General features: G+C 42.2%; 1 protein-coding gene across 1 annotated transcript; it reads right to left on the bottom strand.

The window, feature by feature from the left end:
* Positions 1-7,431: 7,431 nt before the first annotated feature.
* On the bottom strand, positions 7,432-16,431 carry preb (prolactin regulatory element binding). Its single transcript, XM_079693504.1, has 10 exons — positions 16,230-16,431; positions 14,430-14,619; positions 12,626-12,836; positions 11,725-11,969; positions 11,164-11,244; positions 10,543-10,670; positions 10,272-10,445; positions 8,734-8,806; positions 8,268-8,427; positions 7,432-8,180 (listed from the first exon to the last, which is right to left on the bottom strand). The coding sequence occupies exons 2-10, from the start codon at positions 14,562-14,564 to the stop codon at positions 8,086-8,088; spliced, it is 1,302 nt and encodes a 433-aa protein (XP_079549630.1). The 5' UTR covers positions 14,565-14,619; positions 16,230-16,431; the 3' UTR covers positions 7,432-8,085.
* Positions 16,432-23,376: the final 6,945 nt, after the last annotated feature.

Genomic DNA, 23,376 nt, shown 5'->3' with positions numbered 1-23,376 from the left:
TATTATATTCATTCGACCACACAACACAACGCAGAGATACATGTGGCGTCAAACCAGAGAATTATTAGATAAATAGAGAAAACGGATATAAGTGAATTTATTAATGTGTTTAATAAATTCTGCCTAGGACAACCACACAAACGGCAGCAAGTTTCCCTCTGCTTCATTCTTTTCTCCTGTTCAACAGGCTTATTATCTGTTTACCAGCTCTGCACAGCGGACTTATAGCAGCAGTGGAGATGGAGCATCAGAACCTGGAGAATACAGCAACAACAACAAGGATCCATTTGAAGATAGGTCAATGTAAATATTCCAGTAATAGTGTACTTTAATTGTGTGGGTGTAACATACAGGGATGCAAACTTGTCACCTTTTGGCGAAATTTGCCGTTTTGAATCCAAAATAGGTCGTTTGTGTGATTCATGTAGATCTGCAATAGAAATATTTTTAGAGTATGGGGGGGTCTGGGACCCGGAGTAATCTGCGGCCGCGAGCTGTTATGTGCTATCATGACACGCATGGTGTTCTTTTTTTATATTTACAATGAAGCGGCCTACCAGCATGAGTCATGGCCAGATTCAAAGGTAGATATACTCAGACAAACATTAAGTATCAACTTTACCTTTTCTTAACTGAGGCTTGGTGGCCTGTAAACAGTATGAACAGACGGGCTGCGTGTTTTCTATTGTAAATAAATAGATAAGACTATGAATTTGTATTTATTACCTGAGTAGAAATTCTGGTGTTAAACGTCAATTTAAGGACAGAGTAAGTGGGCTTCTTTCATATTGACGAGCGACTTATATTTTAATTTTCGAGTTCAATTGATAAAGATATTGTAAATGTAACTTTAGTTTACAACATTGTGTTATATATTTTTACATCACCAAAATGTTGACCACTGTCCTAAAATAAAGTATAGGCTTTAAGTAACGAATTTAAGTTTAATGTTTGATATATTTTGAATATGTCAATGATCTTCTTGTAGCTTAGACACTTTGATGGCTAATTAAAGACTAATGAAAGGTTTTCTCTTTAAACTTCAGGGAAGCAGCCGTCTATTTCCACTGTTCTACCCATTTGGATGATCCTGTGAATGGTCATTGCTTGTGGTAAGTTAAAACAAATAAATAAAAATGTCATGAGGGTATGAATTTGTAAATTGTATGTGTTCTGGTTGCTCATACATACAAATCATTATGGAGCTTTCAATACTCACAAATGGAGGAAGCATACCACACATACACTTAATGATTTCAAGCCAGGAATTTTTGATGGGTATGATGTTTTAGAATAATTTGAAACGGGTACTACTGATCAGTTGAATGATGATTTGCCATCTGAAGAACTTCCTGAGGAAGAATACCCATTGGCTGACTATACAGTTGGGGGAATGCGGCTAATAACTCTTAAAAGATACATTCATGTACAAGGTCAAAGTTCATATATATATACAGTGGGGCAAAAAAGTATTTAGTCAGCCAACAATTTTGCAAGTTCTCCCACTTAAAAAGATGAGAGAGGCCTGTAATTTTCATCCTAGGTATACCTCAACTATGAGAGACAAAATGAGAAAAAAGAATCAAGAAAATCACATTGTCTGATTTTTAAAGAATTTATTTGCAAATTATGGTATGAAATAAGTATTTGGTCACCTACAAACAAACAAGATTTCTGGCTCTCACAGACCTGTAACTTATTCCTTAAGAGCCTCCTCTGTCCTCCACTTGTTAACTGTATTAGTGGCACCTGTTTGAACTCGTTATCAGTATAAAAGACACCAGTCCACAACCTCAAACAGTCACAATCCAAACTCCACTATGGCCAAGACCAAAGAGCTGTCAAAGGACACCAGAAACGAAATTGTAGACCTGCACCAGGCTGGGAAGACTGAATCTGCAATAGGTAAGCAGCTTGGTGTGAAGAAATCAACTGTGGGAGCAATTATTAGAAAATGGAAGACATACAAGACCACTGATAATCTCCCTCGATCTGGGGCTCCATGCAAGATCTCACCCCGTGGGGTCAAAATGATCAAAAATCCCAGAACCACATGGGGGGACCTAGTCAATGACCTGCAGAGAGCTGGGATCAAAGTAACAAAGGCTACCATCAGTAACACACTACGCCGCCAGGAACTCAAATCCTGCAGTGCCAGACGTGTCCCCCTGCTTAAGCCAGTACATGTCCAGGCCCGTCTGAAATTTGCTAGAGAGCATTTAGATGATCCAGAAGAGGATTGGGAGAATGTCATATGGTCAGATGAAACCAAAATAGAAGTTTTTGGTAAAAACTCAACTAGACGTGTTTGGAGGAGAAAGAATGCTGAGTTGCATCTAAAGAACACCATACCTACTGTGAAACATGGGGGTGGAAACATCATGCTTTGGGCTGTTTTTCTGCAAAGGGACCAGGACGACTGATCCGTGTAAAGGAAAGAATGAATGGGGCCATGTATCGTGAGATTTTGAGTGACAACCTCCTTCCATCAGCAAGGGCATTGAAGATGAAACGTGGCTGGGTCTTTCAGCATGACAATGATCTCAAACACACCGCCCGGGCAATGAAGGAGTGGCTTTGTAAGAAGCATTTCAAGGTAGCTGCAAACTTGGGGAAACGTTTGTGCCTCAGGCCTGTTGAACTACACTCTGTGGTCCTCATCCATTTCCCTTTTTGTTTGCATGATCTGCAGGAAGCTGAGGCTGGAGAACTGGAGCAGGCAACAATGGCAATCTTTGTCATTGGGAAAGAGGATCAGTTTCATCAACCCAAAGAGATCAAGGTTCTCATCGAAGGAACAGAGGTCCTCAGCAGCTTGCCCTCGGTTTGTGACAGCTTTTGCCATGCTCTTCGGGCTCATATACGCACTGAACTTAAGATATCCGAAATAACTGCAATCCTCTTTTGAAGTTGTGCAAAAAGTCCTGATGGAGCTTGAGGGGAAAAAGATGAGCCCAAAAGTGAATAGACTGAGAACCCAGCTGTTCATCCCAGAGTAGACACTTTGTTGCACTCACTCACAGTTACCATTGTTACATGGTAAGGTTTCTAAAACCAAGGTTTTATAATAATTATGCATTATAAAACATTTGCAAAAAAGTGTTGTGTTCAGAAGTTGCACTTACAGTATGACCGATTTTCACTGTAGAAGCATGTCTAATCATTTTCAGAGATTACATGTCTTTAAAAAAATGTGCAGTGGATAATAAGGACAAGTCTTTTTTCTAAGAGTTTGATGTTTGGAAGCGGCACATATTACTGCATTTTAACTGTGGTACTTATTAACATGTCTAAGATCAGGTAATGGCTGCCTCAGAGGCCAAAGCTGGTTGTGTGAACAACTTGTTTTTCATTCAAATAAATTGAGTTAAAATATACAGATTGATCTGAAGAAATTGACTTTCATTGAGTCAATGTAAAATATTTCTCTACTCTAATTTTTTTTTGTTGATACAACATTTTACTTTTATTAGTGTACCTTTCAGTTGCATTGCAGACTTATTTAAGAATACGGTAGGAAATTGTGGAGTAAAATTAATATCTATCTTGTACACATACACTTTTCCTCTACTGATATGAGGAAACGTCAAAGAGAGGAAGACCGAGGGGACTAAAGTATTTCTTATTTTTCTACATTGACCTGAATGTATTCTGTGTATTTGTGCACTGAAATAAAAGTTTTTATAAAGTTTGTGATACATTTTCTTTGCAGTCACTTCATTATACGTTAAATACATTTAATTCAAGCTAAGATACATTAGCTAGTTAGTGCTCTTATCTGTGTGCCTCCTTCAAACAGCATTATAACCAGACTGTATCTTCAAACGATAAGTACCAGTTATAGCTACTTGATTTTAGATAAACAATTGAAAAGACAAAATCAATCAGCTAATGTATTGAAAGACGAATCTTTATTTTAAGGTGCCTTTTCTTTAAACCTTCAGATGTGAGATATTAGTTATGCAGTAATAGTATTGACAATACAAAAATACTGAGCAACTTTGGTTGAGTTAACTTTATATTTCTTGTCTAAAAAGCATTTATTACACTCATTTTTCCCACTCATATTCACAGTGTGTACCAATTGAGACTATTTCCCGTCAGGTGTCATCTCTCTAACCGGAGTACTGTTTTGGATGAAGCGGCTCCATTACATTACAACATACATCAGATTCCCCAATAGCAGTACGTACAGCAAGTTGCATTACATAGATTGTTTTGAACACACCTTCAAAATAGCATTGTGATTATATTACTGGATGGAAACTGAAAGCACGGGAACATTAATAAACTACATAACAGAAATTATGAATAACAATAATTAAGTTGTGACTGTAGATATGTTTATACTTTATATTATTTACTGTAAATGTTTAATTTAGATTTAATTATTGTGATTATTCTTTATTCTTTCTATCTATCTATCTATATAAATCTCACAATGAACAGTTATGTTACAGGAACTTTTCATCAACAGATTGCTTTAGTCTGGGTCAACTCTTCACTGATTGGTTGCACACACTTTAAATGTACTGGCTATGCAAAACAGAAGGTGGGGCTCATTATCATATGAAAAACCGCGCAAAAATACGCCCGTATGTTCGCCTGTTTTTTTCCTGTTTCGCCTGTTTTTTCTTACTTACGGGCCTCCCCGTAAGTTGGTGCAAAACTACGGACGAACATACGGGCGTATTATGGCACCTTTGGCTTTCCATACTTACTTACTCACTTATTTTTCAGTTAATTTTGTATTTAACATATGTTTTTATTTAATTGTGACATCCTGTCTGTATACGTGTGCTTGTACTTGTGCTTTACAATGTATTGTTTATTTTTACATCAAGTGCTTGAGGGTGGGATTAATAGAAACATTTTTATTTTGGGGGGTGCTTTTTACAAACAGCCTGGTTGCCACGGCACCCCTTGCTATCTCTGACAATGAACGTGTCACATACATGAAACTTGCTTCATTTATTGGTACTAGTCCTACAACTATACCCTCCAATGTGCTTGAGCGTGGGATTAATATAAGCATCTTTTTGGGGGGGGTGCTTTTTACGGCAGGCTAGGGGGTGCATTTCACGACGGGGGTGCATCATTTGACACAACACCGGCGCTAATATTTCACGAGGCCCCCCCCCCCCCGTCAGTTGTGTACAGACCGACGGGTAATAATGGATTTTGACGGAAATGTTACGATCCTGTCCGTCAAAATGACGGGCAGCGAAAAAGTCTACCGCAACCTCTGAGTAGCACTGTACAAACGACACACATACTACTATTAGGAATTAGCTATCATTAGCATCACTATTAGCTAGCACACGTCAGAATCATCACTTCCTGTACTGACAGTGGAGGTGTCCTGAGAGTGGAGGTCTGCACCGGAACTGTCCTGAGAGTAGAGGTCTGCAGGCAGACCCCTCTCCATCTTCCAGTTGTCGGTTTTCCTCTGTTGAAATCGACCAGCTCTGAAGGTGGGGGGGGGCTTTTATACGCGAGTAGTGAAAACACTTCCGCGTAGTCTGCTCGCGTGTATCCTCCCTTTCGTCTCCTCCCGCATCCCTCCTCCCTCACCCCTCCTCGACTGCTCCGTGTGCATTTCAGCTATTGGGACGTCCTTCAACATGGCGTGTCTTGATCGATTTCCGGTTCAAGTCCCAGAGGAGGGGAAGAGCGGAGTCGAGGGGCCTTTCTCACTTCGGTTAAATGGATTCCTTGCGTCCCTCACTTGCGTAGTTTCCCTGTGACTATTCCCTCCCACCAGGGAAGCATGGAGGGAAGCAAGGAAACCACGAGAAGCAGGGAAATGAGTTTTAAGAGCAATGGGACGTCCTTTCCTCCGGAGCGTCACGTGAAGCGACGTCCGTTTGTGATGACGCTGCACAGCTGATCGTCTGACAGCAGCCAGCTCTTTCCCCGTCATTTCCACACACACCCCCGCCTCTGTTAGTACACATTTACTGACACAAACATTTGTATCATCAACACCATTCTTAAAATGTATAAACGAACAATAGTTTGATTAATATTGATTGATTGAGTGCACAAAATAAATAAAATAATTGAGAGAAGAAAAAGAGATATGTTATATATCAAAACCCAGTAAGATTAACATTCATTGGATTGCACACTTTGTTTGTTTGTTTGGATATGTAGCAAATTAACATTTTAAATAGCACTTAATGACTGACTGAATAGAAATGATAATAAATGAAAATGTAAAACGAAAAAAGCGATCATGAAAATGTTTCCAAAACATGAATAAAATGATTTTTGACCACTTTGTTGTTCAGATATATCACATATTTGTAACTAAATGATACATTAATTGACACAAAACACGGTATAAACTGAGGAGTGACTCCCGTGAGGTTCATGTATTTTCTTCACTCCGCTGGGAAACTGCTCTCATGTCAAGAAGCATCACATCAGTGCATGCACTGCATCGTCCAATCAGTGAGCGATACATAGTAAGGGGGCGGGGCGAGTGTCTGAGGATTTCATCGGAGGATGGTTTGGTGGTTCCTCCATTATCGCTCCTCCATTATCGCTCCTCCATTATCGCTCCTCCCTCCTCGCTCCTCGGTCCTCTGACAAAATAAGGCCATTGGGACGCTACTCAAGATGGCGCAGACAAATCAACTTCCGGTGAGACCGAGACCGAGGAGCGAGGAAATGAAAAATAAGAGAAGTGAGAAAGGCCCGAGGAGGGGTATTGGGATGAGGCTAGCGAAATGAGAAAGGGCCTGTGGCTCTCAGCAGCAGAGTGGACATGTGGAGCCCCCTGTTGGAACATGAAATGAGTGAAGATAAGATGAACCTTAATTATTTATATAATTCAGTTTTCACTCGGGTTTTTAACACCAGAAAAAACCCGATTACATTTCCTGATTACCAACCTGTATCATTCTGTATTCTGAAATGTAATGTTACATTGTAATCCTTCTCGTAATCCCCCCCTTTTTTATTTTTTAAATGTAACAGAAATCTGATAATGCATTTATCTGACTATCAGAGAATGCAGTTACTTTTGTTTTTGTATCCTGATTTCTTATCCCATTTCTTGTATTTCAAACCTGAGCAATATAAGGCAAATAACCATCGATACAAAAATATGTGTAGATACTTTCAGGACATGATTTGAAAACCCCATGACGATTATGCTTGAAACTTTATATCCTGAACTCTCCCTCTGTCCTGTAAGGTTTGTCTTCCTCTACAATCTTCCTCTACTTCATTTATCATGTCTTTCATTCCCTTAATTTTCAAATTTCTCTTTCTCATAGAAATAGTAACATGATACACATTTTGAGCTAGATCGTGTTAAAACCTGTTTAAAATAAACTAAGTGAAGGCCTCATTGAGCATTCTGGGAGCTGGAGGTGAGATTGTTTTTCCGTTTTCGGTTCACAGACGGTCAGGATCACGTAGCACAAAGAACAACATTTTTTATTCATATTTATATTTTATTTCTTCTTTCATTCCACCAAATTAGTTACAATAATCTGGGCATCATTTAAAAGATTAATTCACATTTTTGTACATCAGCTGGGCAACATTTGCAGTACATTTTTGAATAAACGTCTTCATAAAATATGGGTCGGTCTATATTCTGCTGTAATAACATGTCATCACACATCTCCCTGCTTCCTATGGACTGTAAGCACTGTTGTGATGTCATATTGAGTTAACATTGGGCATCCTAGTCAAAGTTAACATGCCTTTATAAATGCTTTATCAAGCACTTATTCAGAGAGGCTGATTTAGAGTGTCAGTGTGTACAAAACACCGAACCAGACTCATTATGTGTCATTCATTTGTAAATGTGTACACTATTCTTTAAATATGTAGATTAAAGATCCCACACTTTAAATATTCACGAACCTGAGCCCTCCAACTCTCTGAACATGATTCAAGAAAAGATTAAGAATAATTGATAGAGATCAAAGTAACACCCCCAGTCTATCCTGGTGAGAGGAACCACCCTGAGGGAGCTGAGGGCCATGATGTCAGCAGAGAGGCTGTACAGTGGGGGGGTGGGGGGGGCTGCTGATGTTGACAGATCCGTGACATCACTCGCATGACTTAAATAAATCCTGGGAAGAGGTACTGCAGCAGGAAGACGACCCCCACCACTATGAAGCCGCAGCAGAACAGCACCAGCCAGATAGGAAAAGATCCTGGAGGTTATGGAAAACAGACAATAAGGTGAGTAGGTCAGAGGTCATGAATCATGGCTGCTCATTGGATGTCGATGCAGGACTCACTTCGATTGGGGACGGTGTGTATCTGGCAGCGGCTGTCGACGGCGACACTCAGCATGGCCGTTTCATTATTCCCTTTGATGTCTTTGCCTTTCAGCATGTCAGGCAGGAAGGCCAGATCTGTCACCACAATGCCGTGAGACTCCTGCACGTAATACAGCTTCTACACACACACACACACACACACACACACACACACACACACACACACACACACACACACACACACACACACACACACACACACACACACACACACACACACACACACACACACACACACACACACACACACACACACACACACACACACACACACACACACACACACACACACACACACAGTCAGTCAGTCAGTCAGTCAGTCAGTCAGTCAGTCAGTCAGTCAGTCAGTCAGTCAGTCAGTCAGTCAGTCACACACAAGGCTTGGTTTACCTGACTTTAAGATGTGTGTATGCACTGTGTTTACCTGCAGGGAGAAAGCGATATAGATAGCCACTGATCCTGTTACAGTTCCAAGGCCGAGAAATGTTCCGGAGTCACTGTCAAACAAGTTAAAGAGGATTTCAACCTAAAAAAGTCTGATTAACCTTTCCAAACAAAATGACACTTTAAAGCAGTGGTTCTCAACTGGTTGGTTGTGACACACCCGTTTCGAGTGGGTCGCAGATGTGTGAGTGAAGAAAAAGAAAGGTTACAAATAAAAATAATATATATTTTTTTTGGTTGGAAAAAATTCAATCTTTTATTTTGAAGGCCCGATTTTCTAACGCTGTGCATGCTGTAGGTGTTGGACTGGAAGTACCGGAGACCATAAACGGTTTTGAAAACGTCTGTCACATAGTGATCATCTTCTCAATAAACATCTTTGCTGATGTTTTTTCGAGTCTTCTGGCCAATCAGAATCAAGATTGTTGCCGGAAGTCCCCACGGATAATAACTTTGCGGTAGAACTATTCTTTATACATCCATGGGTACAACTTCAGATAAAAATGAACACATAATGAAATATGACCCCCGGTTTGATGATTGACAGGTCACAGAACAATGGGAGCTATCTACCCTTACCCACAATTTAAAGTAAGTCACACAGACTATCTCCCCTTTACTCTTCTCTCTGTGTGGAGCAGCAAGTTCAGCTTCAGAACAAAGTGAAAAACATACAATAGCATCAAATATTAGTCATATGTCGGGTAGTAATATATTTATTTATTTTCTTCTGAGAGCGTACCAGAATGCTTAGTTTATATGTTAGTAGTTCTAAAAATCTCCTGGGGGAGAATCCCCCCAGACCCCGCTGCTGGGGTTGGGTTTTCAGTATGTGTGCCTTTTTATAATACAGTTCATCTTTGATTCCATCATCTCATTAAACCTTTTTCAAATGCATACTTTAGTTATGTGAAGGGATATATGCACTGTACTTCACTTTAATTAATAATGTATGCTGAAAAGCGTATATATTACAGCACGATTTTTTGTTGAATAGATTTGAGTCGTTGACATTTCGGGTCGCGATTTATTGGCAAAGGAAAAAGTGGGTCCCGAGGCCTGACCAGTTGAGAACTACTGCTTTAAAGTATAGTAGATTACACCATCCTTCCCATAGTGTCCAATTAAAAAGACTTCAGCTAGAAATAACATTCCTCACTTTCCGACTCAGGTAAACACTCTAGATCAGAAATATGTGTGGGAGAGAAACTCCCTCTGGGGGGGAACACATACCAATATAACATACTTCAGGAAAGGGGAAACCCCAAAAATAATAGGGCCTCTTTAAAGAATGTCATTTTAGAGTAGATAGTAGATTTTGTTGGTGTGTTCACACCAGAATGCTAACCTTTTGCTAAGTGCCATAACAAACAAGTAAATGCCAAGATGACATTGAACACAAATTGTGGCAGGCGACTTATTAATAATAAGAACTATAATTCTAGTGACTGAGTCGTGTCTGTACACCTCTCAGCTCATGTGAATATGTTTCAATGAGTCCATAAACCCATCAGTCACCTGACTGCCAGACTGGAGATGACCTCAGAGCCGCAGGGGGCCGTCAGCATGGGCAGGAAGCTCTTTCCGTCCCACTTGGTGAGGTAGCAGGGAGGGGGTTTTCTTTCCCGTTTGTGGGGGATCTGCACGGTGTAAAGTCTCAGGGCGTCTTTTTGGTCTTCTACCTTTCCAAACCTGAAATACATCAGAACACAATCATGTATAGTCACTGTAAAATCCTTCTGATGGATATGCCCAGAACAGCTGGGATGCTCTTTAATAGATTTTTTACCTGCATGCCATGTATCGATAAGACTTCTCTGCTATTTGAGGCGTGGTCTCCAGCCAGTTGAGACCCATGGCCAGCTGACTGCCGCTCCACACGCTGCAGGAGAAGTCTCTGCCCACGGTCACCAGGTGCTGCGACACCACACAAACAATAACACTGTTATTGTCGTTATTTGGGTAGGGCTCAGCTCATCGGTAGTGCCAGTCTTTATTGGATATTAAAATAGTGTCACCTTGTTCTAGGGATGCCAGCGATTATTCGATTTTTCAAATATTCGTTACAGTCTCCATAATCGAAAATTATTTTTTAAAAATCGATTTTATTTATATATTTTTTTATTATTATTTATGTTTTTTCCTTTTTTTTCCTGGCTTAGTTTCAACCAAAATATAGACTCATGCTAATAATAGTAATAGTATTAATAATTGTAAATGGCCATTGGTCACACCACCAGTTTGTTTTACTGTAAACTTGGAGGAAGCCAGCAGTGCAGCCTGCGCTGCTACACACCGACCCCCGAGTTCCTCGTGGATCTACTTCAAACTGACGAGTGTAAATGAAAAAATAAATTGTGTCGCAACAAAAAAAATGAATTTGATCATGGTTTGTTTCTGGCATCCCTACCTTGTTCCCTGGACTCATATCCAAGTCTTCAATCTCCCCCTCATGTGCTTTGAAGTCATACTTCTTCTTCAGGGATGGAAACTTCAGACGGACAGACGGACAGATTCAACACATCAATGTAATTGTCCAGGAGGGGGGTTACATTTTAATTATAAATTGAAAATGGTTTCAAATGGGCTTTCAATATTGATCATAGAAAACAAAAGCAGGGTAAGTTTTATTCTCTTCATCACAACTTACTTTCCGTGCATGTCAGAAATAAAAAAAACACAACGCATCTTGCTTAGATATACCAGGTATCACACTTGATAGCATGTAGCTAATGTGAAAATGTAAATGACAGTTGTATATCTTAACAATTCTATATATTATGATTCATAAATCATACTGTTACTCAATATATATCTGTTAGAAATACTCATAATGTTCAAAAGCTATAAATGGCTCCAATTCTTATTTAGTATAATTGCATTGTTTATATTTGCCTGTTAGTGGCCGCCGCCTGTAGAAAGAAACCCAGTGAAGACACTGTAGTGGTGACAGAATGTGGGCAGTGTTTACCTCCCACACCCGTATGTGTCCGTCGGAGCCCCCCGTCAGCAGCAGGCTCAGGTCGGGGCTGAAGCGGACCACCTTCTGGAGGGGGTCCTTGGGGTTCAGGTCTGACTGCACCTCAGCCAGCGGAGTCACAGAGATGTGGGACGTCTCGTCCTTCATGTCCGACTTGTCTCCGGATGCTGCCGCCTCATCCTGTCCTCTTCTGTCTCCTTTCCCCCCACGTCGCCGGGCCTTCCCCTCGCTATTCCCTGCAGCACCGTTTATTAAATCCAACAAGTCAGGTCGACAGACACTATAAAGCATTTCTTTTGTTTTTCAGATCTTTTATACATTTCCTCTTTGCTTTGGTGGCAAGGAAATTCTTACTTTATTCAAACAGTTTTTATCTTATCATTATTCTTTGTACAGAAGAAAAACAGCATGTGTCTCAATGGAGTATGAAGGGATAATCTGTTCATTTACAAGGCAGATGTATTTACTCACAACCTTGGCCTTACTTTTAACGTTAGGACTGTCTTCGCCCCTGCAGTTGTGTAATTATATTGGACATGCTTCACCTTACTGAATGTCCCTTTTTGCTACTGCCGAAACCTAATTAGCCCATTTAATGTCACCTTAGATACTATAACTGTACTCATAGTTCTGAGAAAGCCCCTCTGGTGGGAACACAGGAACTTTAGCCTTTACAGACCATTGACATGCACAGAAACCTATATTACACACTACAGGAAATGGAAAACCAAAAAAGCATAACTGGGCCTCTTTAAAAATAAATGCTGTATTGTAAATTAAGATGCACACATTTGTGACTGCCATCAACAAATAAAAAAGTTGAATAAATATAATGCATGAAATTATGTAGCATGCTTTTTGATGTGTGTGGTATACGGGTTATATTTCTGACCGTAGTCCTCATCCTGCTTGGCCGCAGCGCTGTCCTCCTCTCTCTGCGAGCTGTGTCTGAACCTCATCAGGCTGCAGCTGCCGTCCTGCCCCGCAGCGATCACTCCGTCCCCCACCGCCAGGTTCATGGTGGCACGGGTGTCCGTGTCGTGAGCGTGGAGCAGGCTGGCGCTGTACTGCTGCTCTCCAACCAGCTGCAGATCCAGGAAGTGCTGGAAGAAAAATCATGAGTTAATACTACAAACTCTCGCAATGTCATCCAGATTTCTAAACACACACTCAGAATAACATGTTACAGTGTTGACACTTAAATGTCACTTGTGTGTTAAAAATGTACTGTATACTTATGCAAGTTACAGTACATGCATAAAATACATATTTACAAGAAAAACGAGTAATTTCAGCTTCATATGATAGTTGTAAGGTGTACATATAAGTGTTATTCTTATACTACTATTTTATTATTTACTTGGTTATTAGTTTACAGTCACCGGGGGAACTGGTCAGTGCGGCTTGTATCTGCCACAATGTGGTTGAAGAAATACTCCAAACATTTACTTCAAGGTGGGGTAGGTAATTTTGGAGAAACCAGCTCGAGCACGCTAGAATTTGAAAATACGCAGTTGGAAAAAATCTGCCTCTTCCTTACAGAGCCCCTCCTCCAACACACACGAACGTGCACATGACGAATGAGGGCACGAGATAAGCTTGTGCACAGATGGAAGGCTGACAGGCAGGTAGGCCATCCAGATACTTTTGCCGGGCCGGCTAAAATGATTGGTCGTGCTTTTCACAGTACTACGGCTTCCACAGATTACATTTTTTTATGGATTTATTGTCAAAGCACTTAAGATATTCATTGCTATCGGGATGTTAAGAGCATTCCATGGAATATAACAAAACGTGTATCTGAAATAAATTACACACCCCACCTTTAAGTAAAAGTAGTAATACTACAGTGTAGAAATACTCTGTTACAAGTACAAATCCTGCATTCAAAATTGTACGTACGCACAAAGTATTTAGAATCCAAATGTACTAAAAGAATGCAGAATATCTCTGGATTAATGTGATCATCCTTATATTTTTGCAGCTGGTAAAGGAGGACTAAATCTACTTGGTTACTTTCCAACACAAGTTGAGTGTGTGACTGCTTAATGAAAACCTGATAATATACAGTCAAACTAAGAAAACAGTTATAATGATATAGAGAGTAATTATTTATCCATGTGTATTAATTGTATCTTTTTGTCATTTGTAATTATTGATAGAAAGCTGTTTGTTAACTCTTATTGAGTTGAGCTTTGCTACAGAAAGCAGTCATTAGGAGTTGTTTTATTTGACAGTGAATTCAGTGTGACTGAGACCTGGCTTGTTTGCCCAAGGTCAATCGTTGAAATGACATCTCAACTGTTGATGATGTTCATTGGAGCAAACTGTCAGCAGTTAGTCAACCGCCCAAAACCTAAACACACCAGACTGTGCAGAGTTATCAGAGGAGTTTAAAAAGGGCCGTTATGAACTGTGCAAAGACATAGTCAAGAGAAGAGGAAAAAGCCCTTTACACTAATCAATACAATTTAAGAAAAACATGTGCAAATATGCAAATGAAGAGAACAGCTTCAGCAATTTGGCTGCTTATGCAAAGCGTTTGGAAAAAAGCACAAATACATAATGTGTAAAGGTCAATTTCACTGTGTTTGTCTATGTGCATGTATCGGGCATTGCAGTGCATCGAGCTCTCAGGGCCACTGCAACATATTGTTATACAGTTGAACCACCTAAACTTGACCCTCAGTACTTACCATAGCATTCTTAATGCCCGTCTTGGAAGCCCCGCCTCCTCCTGCTGTGATCACCAGCCCTGTTTTGGGGTCCACTTTAATGGTGTATAAGGGAAAGGGGGCTCTGTACAGATCTGGAACCCTCCTCCTACCCATTGTTGCTGTGCACGTCACTCACACTTCTTCATAAAACTGCTGCATTCAAGCACACCTGCAGGAAGACAGAGTGTTAGTTAATCATGTGTCCTCCATCTACTGGGACGGAGAGTGCTTCACCTCTGGAACAGCAAGCTTCAGGTTTATTACGGAGGTTTACAACACAACACTATCTTAGAACTGTTCCATACACATTTCAAGTCATTATGAATCCATAACATATTAGCTAGAGGAAACAAGATGATAGTTCCTGAACGAAGGAATCAATGAAGCCGTGTTTTTGTTAAATCAACATGTAGGCTAAATGCAAGAGCAATATATCCAAGAAAGCCATGTGCAAAACGCACAAGGTGTGTCTTTTGGAATTTCAAAAAATGTGAATAATTCTTCAATCGACAACAAATGAATTTGCTGTTTTAAAAAACTACTTTGAAAACTATTTAAAAAAAGCAAAGATTCTGGGTCTTGCTTTGCCAGTTAGGAGTTTTGCTGCAGTTTTTTAAAATAATTGTAATACTACTGATATCTCTTGGTTTAAGCCTGTCTGTAGAAAGTCATGAGAATTCAAGACATCATGTGGGGCTCTGGGGCATAGTGGTAACTGGCAACTGAATATGTCTTTGCCATTTGATGTCTATGTCTGGACCGCTGCGTAAAAAGGAGGGTTTCTGCCCCGTTACTTCTCCGCTGTTTTCTTGTCCCAGTCTGAAAAGCAAACTGCATGGAGTTTGCTTTTCAGCCCAACTGTATACAGTCAAATCGACCGGACTTCTTTCTGCAGATATGGTTGTATAACTAATAAAGAACCGTGAACCTTGAACCTTGAGATAGCTTGATTTGTTTTGCCTGTTTTATAATAAGTTACAGCCCTAGTCTAGTGTAAAATAATGCAATGAGAGTTGAACCTGAGTAGTAAGACTTGGAGTTTGTGGGGATCAAAATGAATCAGATGGGTGATCCCCAATATTGATATCACAATATGTGGTTTATAAATGGAGGAGTACAAGTCAGCTGTTTAGTTGAGGGTGGTCCCACTGATGTGTTATGAAAAGTCACACTAGAACAGCTGATATTCTGCATTCGGAAACCTGATCCATACTGGAGTTTTTGAGGCTGATTTATATTAAGAGTTCATACTTCTATAATAATTCATAATCAGATGAAATGCTTTGAATAAACTCATAACCAAGATAAATATGTGACTGTTCGTGCACTGCATTAGCTTCTGCTTGACCTGATCAACTGGGAGAATAATCTAATGACATTCTGTGACCATTAATGTTAATCAGGGAGTAAACAACAATAAATGTCATTGCAAAACAAATGTAAGATATATTAAGGAATAAGGTTACGTGATTTAAATGACACGTCTTATTTTGATTTGTTTTGTATCTCTTTTCTTTATGTTGAGCAGCTTTCCTCATCGAGCTATGATGCATATGAGCTAATTGTAGTGCTCGGCAGATAACATAACAAACACTGTCAACACCATAGGGTAAATACGAATGTAACACTATAAATATAAAAGCATTTGTTTTCCACAATAACGTAAAAAAGCGTAATGACAACCGTTAAATGTGTCAAATACGATGTAAATACCGTTTAGCTCTACAGTAAGCTACTGGCTGCTATTAGCTCCTGCCTGTGGTTGATGGAGTCCCCTACCTGTGCAATAGGCTCGGTTCGTCTTCCTTTGTTATCAGACAGCTAACTTAGCACCCAACTGTTGGATTTCATATTGGTCTGTCAATGTTAAAGGCTTGTAAAGAAGGGGAATATCAAGAGTTTCTGGCTAGATGCTACCTCCACTCAACAGCCACTTCCTGACCTACACGTCAGCAGCGTGCGGTGCGTTCTGACGTCACCACAACATTGCAAAAAGTTGTATTCTTCTTCTGTGGTGTTTAACGGCAGCTGGGATCTTTTATGTTGCGTTGCTGCCATCTTCTGGAAGTAATCCATCACTGCAGCCTCTCCATTTAGATCAGGGGCGCTGGATCAGGGGTGTCAAAAACATTTTCACTTAGGGCCGCATACAGAAAAGTATACTAAGGGCCACTCAGGTCAGGTATTATTTCGCCTCATAAGTCAAGTTAAAAGTTAGCAAAATCAATCAAACGTAGGTAAATAATTCTTGATAATTTAATATGCTTAAAAAATCAGCCTATGCTACATCACAGCTTTCCAATAACGTTTAATTTATGTAGTTACAAAAAGTGTTGGTAGCTCATTCTTTAAAACAGAAGCTGGTGCTTCAAAGCCCCGTATAAAGGGGGGAATATGCAGAAATAGAAACTGTATATTTCTAACTTGTTATGCAAACTAAGATTTGTTAGAAAATGTTTTCAACTTTAATTGACTGAATGTATGTGTATGTACCGAGCTAGGTATTTTACCATGCCCAGAAATCACTGTAGTCCTGTTTTATCAGTTGCTGTTGGCATGCCTGTGATAGCCTTGATCTTAGCTTTCTCTGCTTTTAACACCCTCTGAAGTTATAGTATGGCCCATGTACCTGACACTGCTCACATTGTACTGTATCTTGTATTTTGTTGAACTTCACATTAGCATCCTTTGCTCTGGCTATCATTTTCTGTAATATCTCATCGTGTTCTTTCTCTGACGATGCAGCAATTATCATGTCATCTGCAATGCTGTGGATCCCTTGGATATCTCCAAAGGTCTCACAGTTGCGTTGCTGGAAAACCTCACTTGCTGACATCATCTCAAATGGAAGCCGTTTAAAGCGGTATCTCCCCCATGGTGTGTTAAATGTGCACAGTAGGGAGGACTCTTTATCTAGCTTTACTTGCCAATATCCATCTTTTTCATCCAGCACTGTGAAAAGTTTCTTACCAGCTAGTTTTCACAGAACTTCATTGGTCGTTGGAATGGAGTAGTGCTGCCTGAGTATAGCTTTGTTTAAGTCACTGGGATCCAAGCAAACCCGTAACTTTTTTCTGTCTTTTTTTTCTGTGATCACCAGGCTATTAACCCATGGTGTAGGCTCAGTTACCTGTACAATAACATCAGCTTGTAACAAGTCATCGAGAGTGTCTCTCAGTCTGTCCATTACTGCCAGTGGTATTTTCCTACAGCCATGTATGAAAGGTGTGGCCTCGGGGTCAGTGTGGATGTGATATTCTCCAGCAAACTCACCTAAACCCTCAAAGACAGTTGGGTGCTGAGCTATCAGCTCCTCTTTAGTTGTGGGATGTTTCACTTCTATTGAGTCAATGTCCACTCTTTTCACCAGATGCAGTTCTTCACATGCCTCGTTTCCTAGCATGGGAATGGATGAGTGCCTGGAAACATAAAATGTTGTCTTTCAGTGGCAGGACATTGGCCTCTGCTCCGGTGTCCAACTTAAGCTTGACACACATGCAGTCAACATTTACATTATGATGCCACGACTTGTCAGCTTTAGACTTTAGCTGATCAATGTTCACCTTCCCAATATATAGGGTGTCTATTTCCGGAGAAACATCATGTACTGTCTTGTGATGTTGGGCTTTAGCTGACCTACACATTTTTGCATAGTGGTTCTGTTTTCCACAATTACGGCAGGATACTCCATAGGCTGGCTGGTGTGATTTACCACATTGTTTGCATGTTTCATGTCTTTGTCCCATGTCTTGTGTACGTTGAATAGGCGGTGTGCGTGTCTTTTGCCCTTGTCGACTGTCTTTTCGACTATTCTTGTGCACTGCAAGTACAGACATCTCCTGGGCTGCTGCATTCATATTTGAACTTTGGCCATCTCAGCAGTTCTGCAGTTGTCTATGGCCCTTTCTAATGTGAGATTAGTTTCTCTTAAAAGTATCTTTTTCAGTCTCTGGTCATTCATACTAAACACAATCTTGTCTCTGATCATGTCATTTTCTGAGGTATGAAATTCACAATCCTTGCTCTTTTGCTTGAGCTCTGTCACATATTTCTCAATCGTGGTATTACCTGACATAGGATGTGCCCAAAACGGATGTCTCTCAAACACTGTGTTCTTCTTAGGCAGACAATAGGCTCTGAATGCTGCTAGAATATCATTAATAGTCTGTTCATCTTCTTCTTCACCTTCATCTTCACCGTGTGCGATGTCTGGTGTGTTGTAAACTTCAAGAGCCTCCTCTCTTATACCTCATTCACACCAACGCAACTCCGGTTCAAGCTCCGTGCTAGAGCTTTTCAGGTTCAGAACCGGCTCTTCGGTTTAGCTCCGGCTCTTTTCACACTGCCCAGAGTCCGACTGGTGCTGCGTCATTGCGTCATAGTTTGCGTCATGACGTAACCGTCTGCGTGCCTGCTTCATAAAGCCAAACCGCGCGGAAACCCCTCACAGCTGACACCGACAACAACAACAATGGCCGATTGTGCTCCAGCTTCCTCTGTACCTCTTCGGAAGACCAGATTCCCAGTAGGTAGCTGGTCTCTTCAGTGGACCACTGCTGCTTGTTAAGTTTCTCCATCGTTGTGTACAAACTGGATAAAACGCCGGCTTTTTGTTGTTGTTCAGGAGTTGATCCCGCCCCTGCCCCTGCCCCCGCCTCGACATAAGCGTGACGTATGTGGTGCTTTTGCTCTGGCCGGACAATTTTTTGGTGCTCGAAATGAACCGGATTCCGGAGCTAAGAGGCTGCTCCGCTGTGGTGTGAAGAGGAAAACCCGGTGCTTTTCAAGCTCCAGCTCCGAACCGGCCCTGAAACACCGTTGGTGTGAATGAGGTACTAGTGCAGGGATGGGCAACTTTGAGGATTGTGAGGGCCAAAAAAAAATGTCCTCACTACCAGAGGGCCACTTCGTGACCATTCACTTCCATCGGCAGGATACTATATCCACAACATTTAAATAGCCAACTTTAGCTACTAATTTAATGAAAATAACTAAATATATATAGGCAATAAATGTTTATTGTACCAAACACTAACACTGAGTTTAACAACGAATATTCATCTTTGTATTGTTTCTATGCTTCCCTCACATTCCATACATAAAACCAAGAACATATGCATTTTTCTGAACTTCACCCACAGCTGGATCAGTAAGCTATACATCTTAATGAGATACTTGTGGCCTCTCCTGCTGCTGCACAATAGACTGAATGTCAATATCAACATTTGTACATCCGATTTGCATGAGATGGAACAGTGTCTCATCTGTCAGTCTGTTTCTCTCCCTTGACTTGATGTGCTTCATCATAGAGAAGTTGCTCTCGCAGATGTAAGTGCTGCCAAACATGCTGGCCATTGAGAGCGCAAAATCCCTGAGGAGTGGAAAGCGGGACTCGGGTAGCAGTCTCCAAAAGGAAATTCCCCTCTCCTGGCGCTTTGCTAGAAAGGGGTCTGACTGTAGTTCGCACATTTCAAGCTGCAACTCAGGGGGCTGCTCGATGATTGCAGCAGAGAGGGGGTTAGTGAATAACTCGATGCGTGGCTGCATGGTGTGGAAATCTTGAAAGCGCTTCTTAAACTGCTGCTGCAGTGTTTCTATGTCGGCTCTGTACTTGGGTAATGTTTTCTCACATTCGGGGGCATTTTTGCGCATCTCTTCACATGACGGGAAGTGCGCCAGATTAGGACGGTCGGCTGAAAATCCGTCTTTAAACAGAGTCAGTTTAGTAACAAATGCGTTCATGTGCGCATATAGATCCAACACGGTTTGGCATCTTCCCTGTAACCGCATATTCAGGTGATTAAGATGCGAGGTAATGTCCGCAAGGAAAGCCATGTCGAGAAGAAAATCTGTATTCCTGAGTTTTGCGCAGTACGCACTTGTATCACATTGGATGGTGTCCTCCAAGAACACAGGGATTTCTGCGCGTAGCGCAAAAAACCTCTCCAAGCATTTTCCACGGCTCATCCACCTTATCTGTAAATCACCGTATGCGGCGTTCACTTCATCCAAAAAGGCTATAAACTTCCTGTGATTGAGAGACTGGTTCCCTCCTCGAATGAGATTCGTAGTCTTGGTAACTAAATCCATGACATGGCTAACGTTCGTTGATTTGGCACACAGAGCCTCCTGCAATATCAAAACGAAATTTGATTTAGCCTGATTTTTTTTTTTACAAAGAATGCCCACATTCAAAACCATTAGAATAGATAACAATAATGTTACCCACCTGATGTATGATGCAGTGCACTATTGGACAGTCAACGCCACTCTGGCGGAGGAGGCCGGCAAATCCAGTGCGCTTTCCTTGCATTGCTGGCGCACCATCGGTAACAACAGCTGAGAGCTTGTGAAATCCTCCGTGCGCACTTACAACATTTTCAACAGCGGCGAAAATATCTTGTCCTTTGGTAGTGCCATGCAAAGAAGCCAGTTTCAATAACTCCTTGTGCACTTCAAATGAACTGTTAATGTCCCGTGTGTAGATGAGAAGCTGGCTCACATCAGTCACATCAGTGCTCTCATCCAACGCTAAGGAAAAGTATGCACAGTCATGCATGACTTGTTTTACCTTTTGTTCGACATGATTTTGTATTTCAAATATTCTTCGTGTCACTGTCCGACCGGACAAAGAGACGGTTTCAAAGTTTTTAGCCATGTTGTCATCTCCGAATGCTTTAGCCATCTGGACTGCACAACTTTTCACCATTTCGCCGTCAGACAGGGGCTTCTTAGCTTTAGCAAGCTCAAGGGAAACGGCATAAGACGCCGTGAGAGACGATTGCTGTGTAGTCGTGGCTCTGGTAAAAAAGGTCTGCTGCATATTTTCCCTTTCAGGTCAGCAACGATGGCCACTCTGGCAGCTCCTGTGTGCTTTTCATATTTGTCTTTATGGGTGCTGTTGTAGTGGCGACTTAAATTGTAGTCCTTCATTGCCGATTTAGTTTCAAGACACACCAAACACATAGGTTTGCCTTTGAATTCTGTAAACAGATAATCTATTTCCCATTTTGGCTGAAAGAGACGGTTTTCTAGGTTCAGTTTTCTTTTTTGGGCGCTCATGTTTCTTTTCCCGCTAACGGAGGAAAGCCGCGAGGTAAACAGAAGACAATATACACTTGGCTGCAGGCCTCATGAATTTGGGGGGAGCGCCCTCTAGCGGTGAATATTATTGGTTCAAATGATTTGCTTGTTTACAACTGTGAAACCAATATATTTTTGTAAATTGACTCGCGGGCCGCCCAAAGTGAGGGCGGTGGCCACATGCGGCCCGCGGGCCGCCAGTTGCCCATCCCTGTACTAGTGCATGCAGCACAGCAGTATGGCCACTTTAATCTTCCTGTCCTTACCGTCTGCACCATTCGCGGTCATGTAGATTTGGAAGCGTTGTTCCCATCGTTGCCAGTTTTCTCCCAAGTTACCAGTGAGTACAAGTGGGGATGGTAATTTGAATCGATCCATCTCCCTCTTTTTCTAATCTTTCAAAAAAGAAAAAAAAATAGCCACTCCCGCTCTCGGGGGACCGCACCTGTTAGCTTGACTTTAGGCTAGCAAAACTTCCTCTGTTTACCTTCGGCAAAATGACTAACTGGACCGACTTCTGACACCATGTAATAGTCCTTTATGCTATATAGTTGACCGCAGGTCATGGAGAGTAATAAAGGTATCTGTAGAGCTTTCCATGAGACATCTTTATTTACTTAACAGGTCTTCAGCCATGGTACATACATGCATACTAGATGCGGGCTTGCATACACACAATATCACTCTGCGGCCGCACCACATCAGTAACGTCCTGTTCTATTTCGTATATGGCTTCGCCCTCTAAGGCTATCGCTATTGGGTAATCCCCCTGCGCCCCCGCGCAGCACTGAAACACTTCCACGCGTCCACGCCCACCCGCAAGGTGGGCCCCACCCTCGGGCCTCCTTCCGGTATAAATAGGAAGGTGGCCCGGCAATCTGCTCCCTCTTTTCTTCAGCAACCGTCAGCAGTACTGAAGCACAGGAAAGGAATTAGAGTCATGAGCAACAATTGTGTCCGTAATTGTCCCTCATGTAAAACAGGGTACATCATGAGCTATGACCTACTCGCGATATGCGAATCCTGTCTGGGGCCAGAGCACGCGTACGCGGCTCTCAACCAGCAGGTCGCGTGTTCGCATTGTGCCCGTCTCCCATCAGCCGACAGGCAGCGAAGAGCGGACGCTCTAGCTGCCGCGGCTGAGGAGGACGACTGGCCCGTCCAGGAGCACAGGGACGACAGCCTGTTTCTGGAGCCGAGTGGTGGGCAGGAGTCGGACGACTCCTACCCCGTTTCCCTCCATGGCTCGCCATGCGGCTCTCCCCTCCCCACTCTCCCCCGGACGGGGGAGACGGGGTCGGAGCGAGGTACGGGTATGGCGGCCGAGCACGCGGTCCCCTTCTCCGTTGCCACGGCACTGCCGGCGTTGGGGGGCATCATGCTGGAGCTGCCGGAGATCATCGGCAAGGCGGCAGCCTGCAAGGGTCTCCTCATTCCCCTAGGACGGGAAAAGGTAGCTCTGGATGACATGGCCGGAGTTTTTTCCCGCGTTCAGACGGGCAGGAGTGACCCGATCTGGCCGCGCTTCCCAGCCATTAGGAGGTACCAGGAGGGGGCTGCGGCGAACCCGAGGACCCTGAGGGCTCCGGTGGCCACCTTTGTTCCCTTCACTAAGGGTGATGTAGGCGGCAGCCTACATCAATCGCCAGGGCGGGGTACGCTCAGCGCAGCTTCTGAACACAGCCAGACGGCTGTTGATCTGGGCGCGCGCGCACCTACTCTCCATCAGAGCACTGTATTTGCGCGGCGAGTTGAACAAAGGGGCAGACCTCATGTCCAGAGGAGGCCCTCGCCAGGAGGACTGGAGCGTACACCGCCCAGGTTCGGAGCCGGTTCGGGAGGG

Source organism: Notothenia rossii (assembly GCF_949606895.1).
Source record: "Notothenia rossii genome assembly, chromosome: 7".
NCBI classification, from domain to species: Eukaryota; Metazoa; Chordata; class Actinopteri; order Perciformes; family Nototheniidae; genus Notothenia; species Notothenia rossii.
Note: the sequence above shows the minus strand (reverse complement) of the source record. Positions and strands in the feature narration are given on the sequence as shown.

Excerpts from the sequence above, each read along its gene's own strand:
- preb (XM_079693504.1), bottom strand. The coding sequence starts at position 14,564 with ATGGGTAGGAGGAGGGTTCCAGATCTGTACAGAGCCCCCTTTCCCTTA. Across the intron at positions 10,671-11,163 it reads ATATGAGTCCAGGGAACAAG|CACCTGGTGACCGTGGGCAG; the intron begins GTAGGGATGCCA and ends GTGGTGTCGCAG. Across the intron at positions 8,181-8,267 it reads ACACACCGTCCCCAATCGAA|GATCTTTTCCTATCTGGCTG; the intron begins GTGAGTCCTGCA and ends CATAACCTCCAG.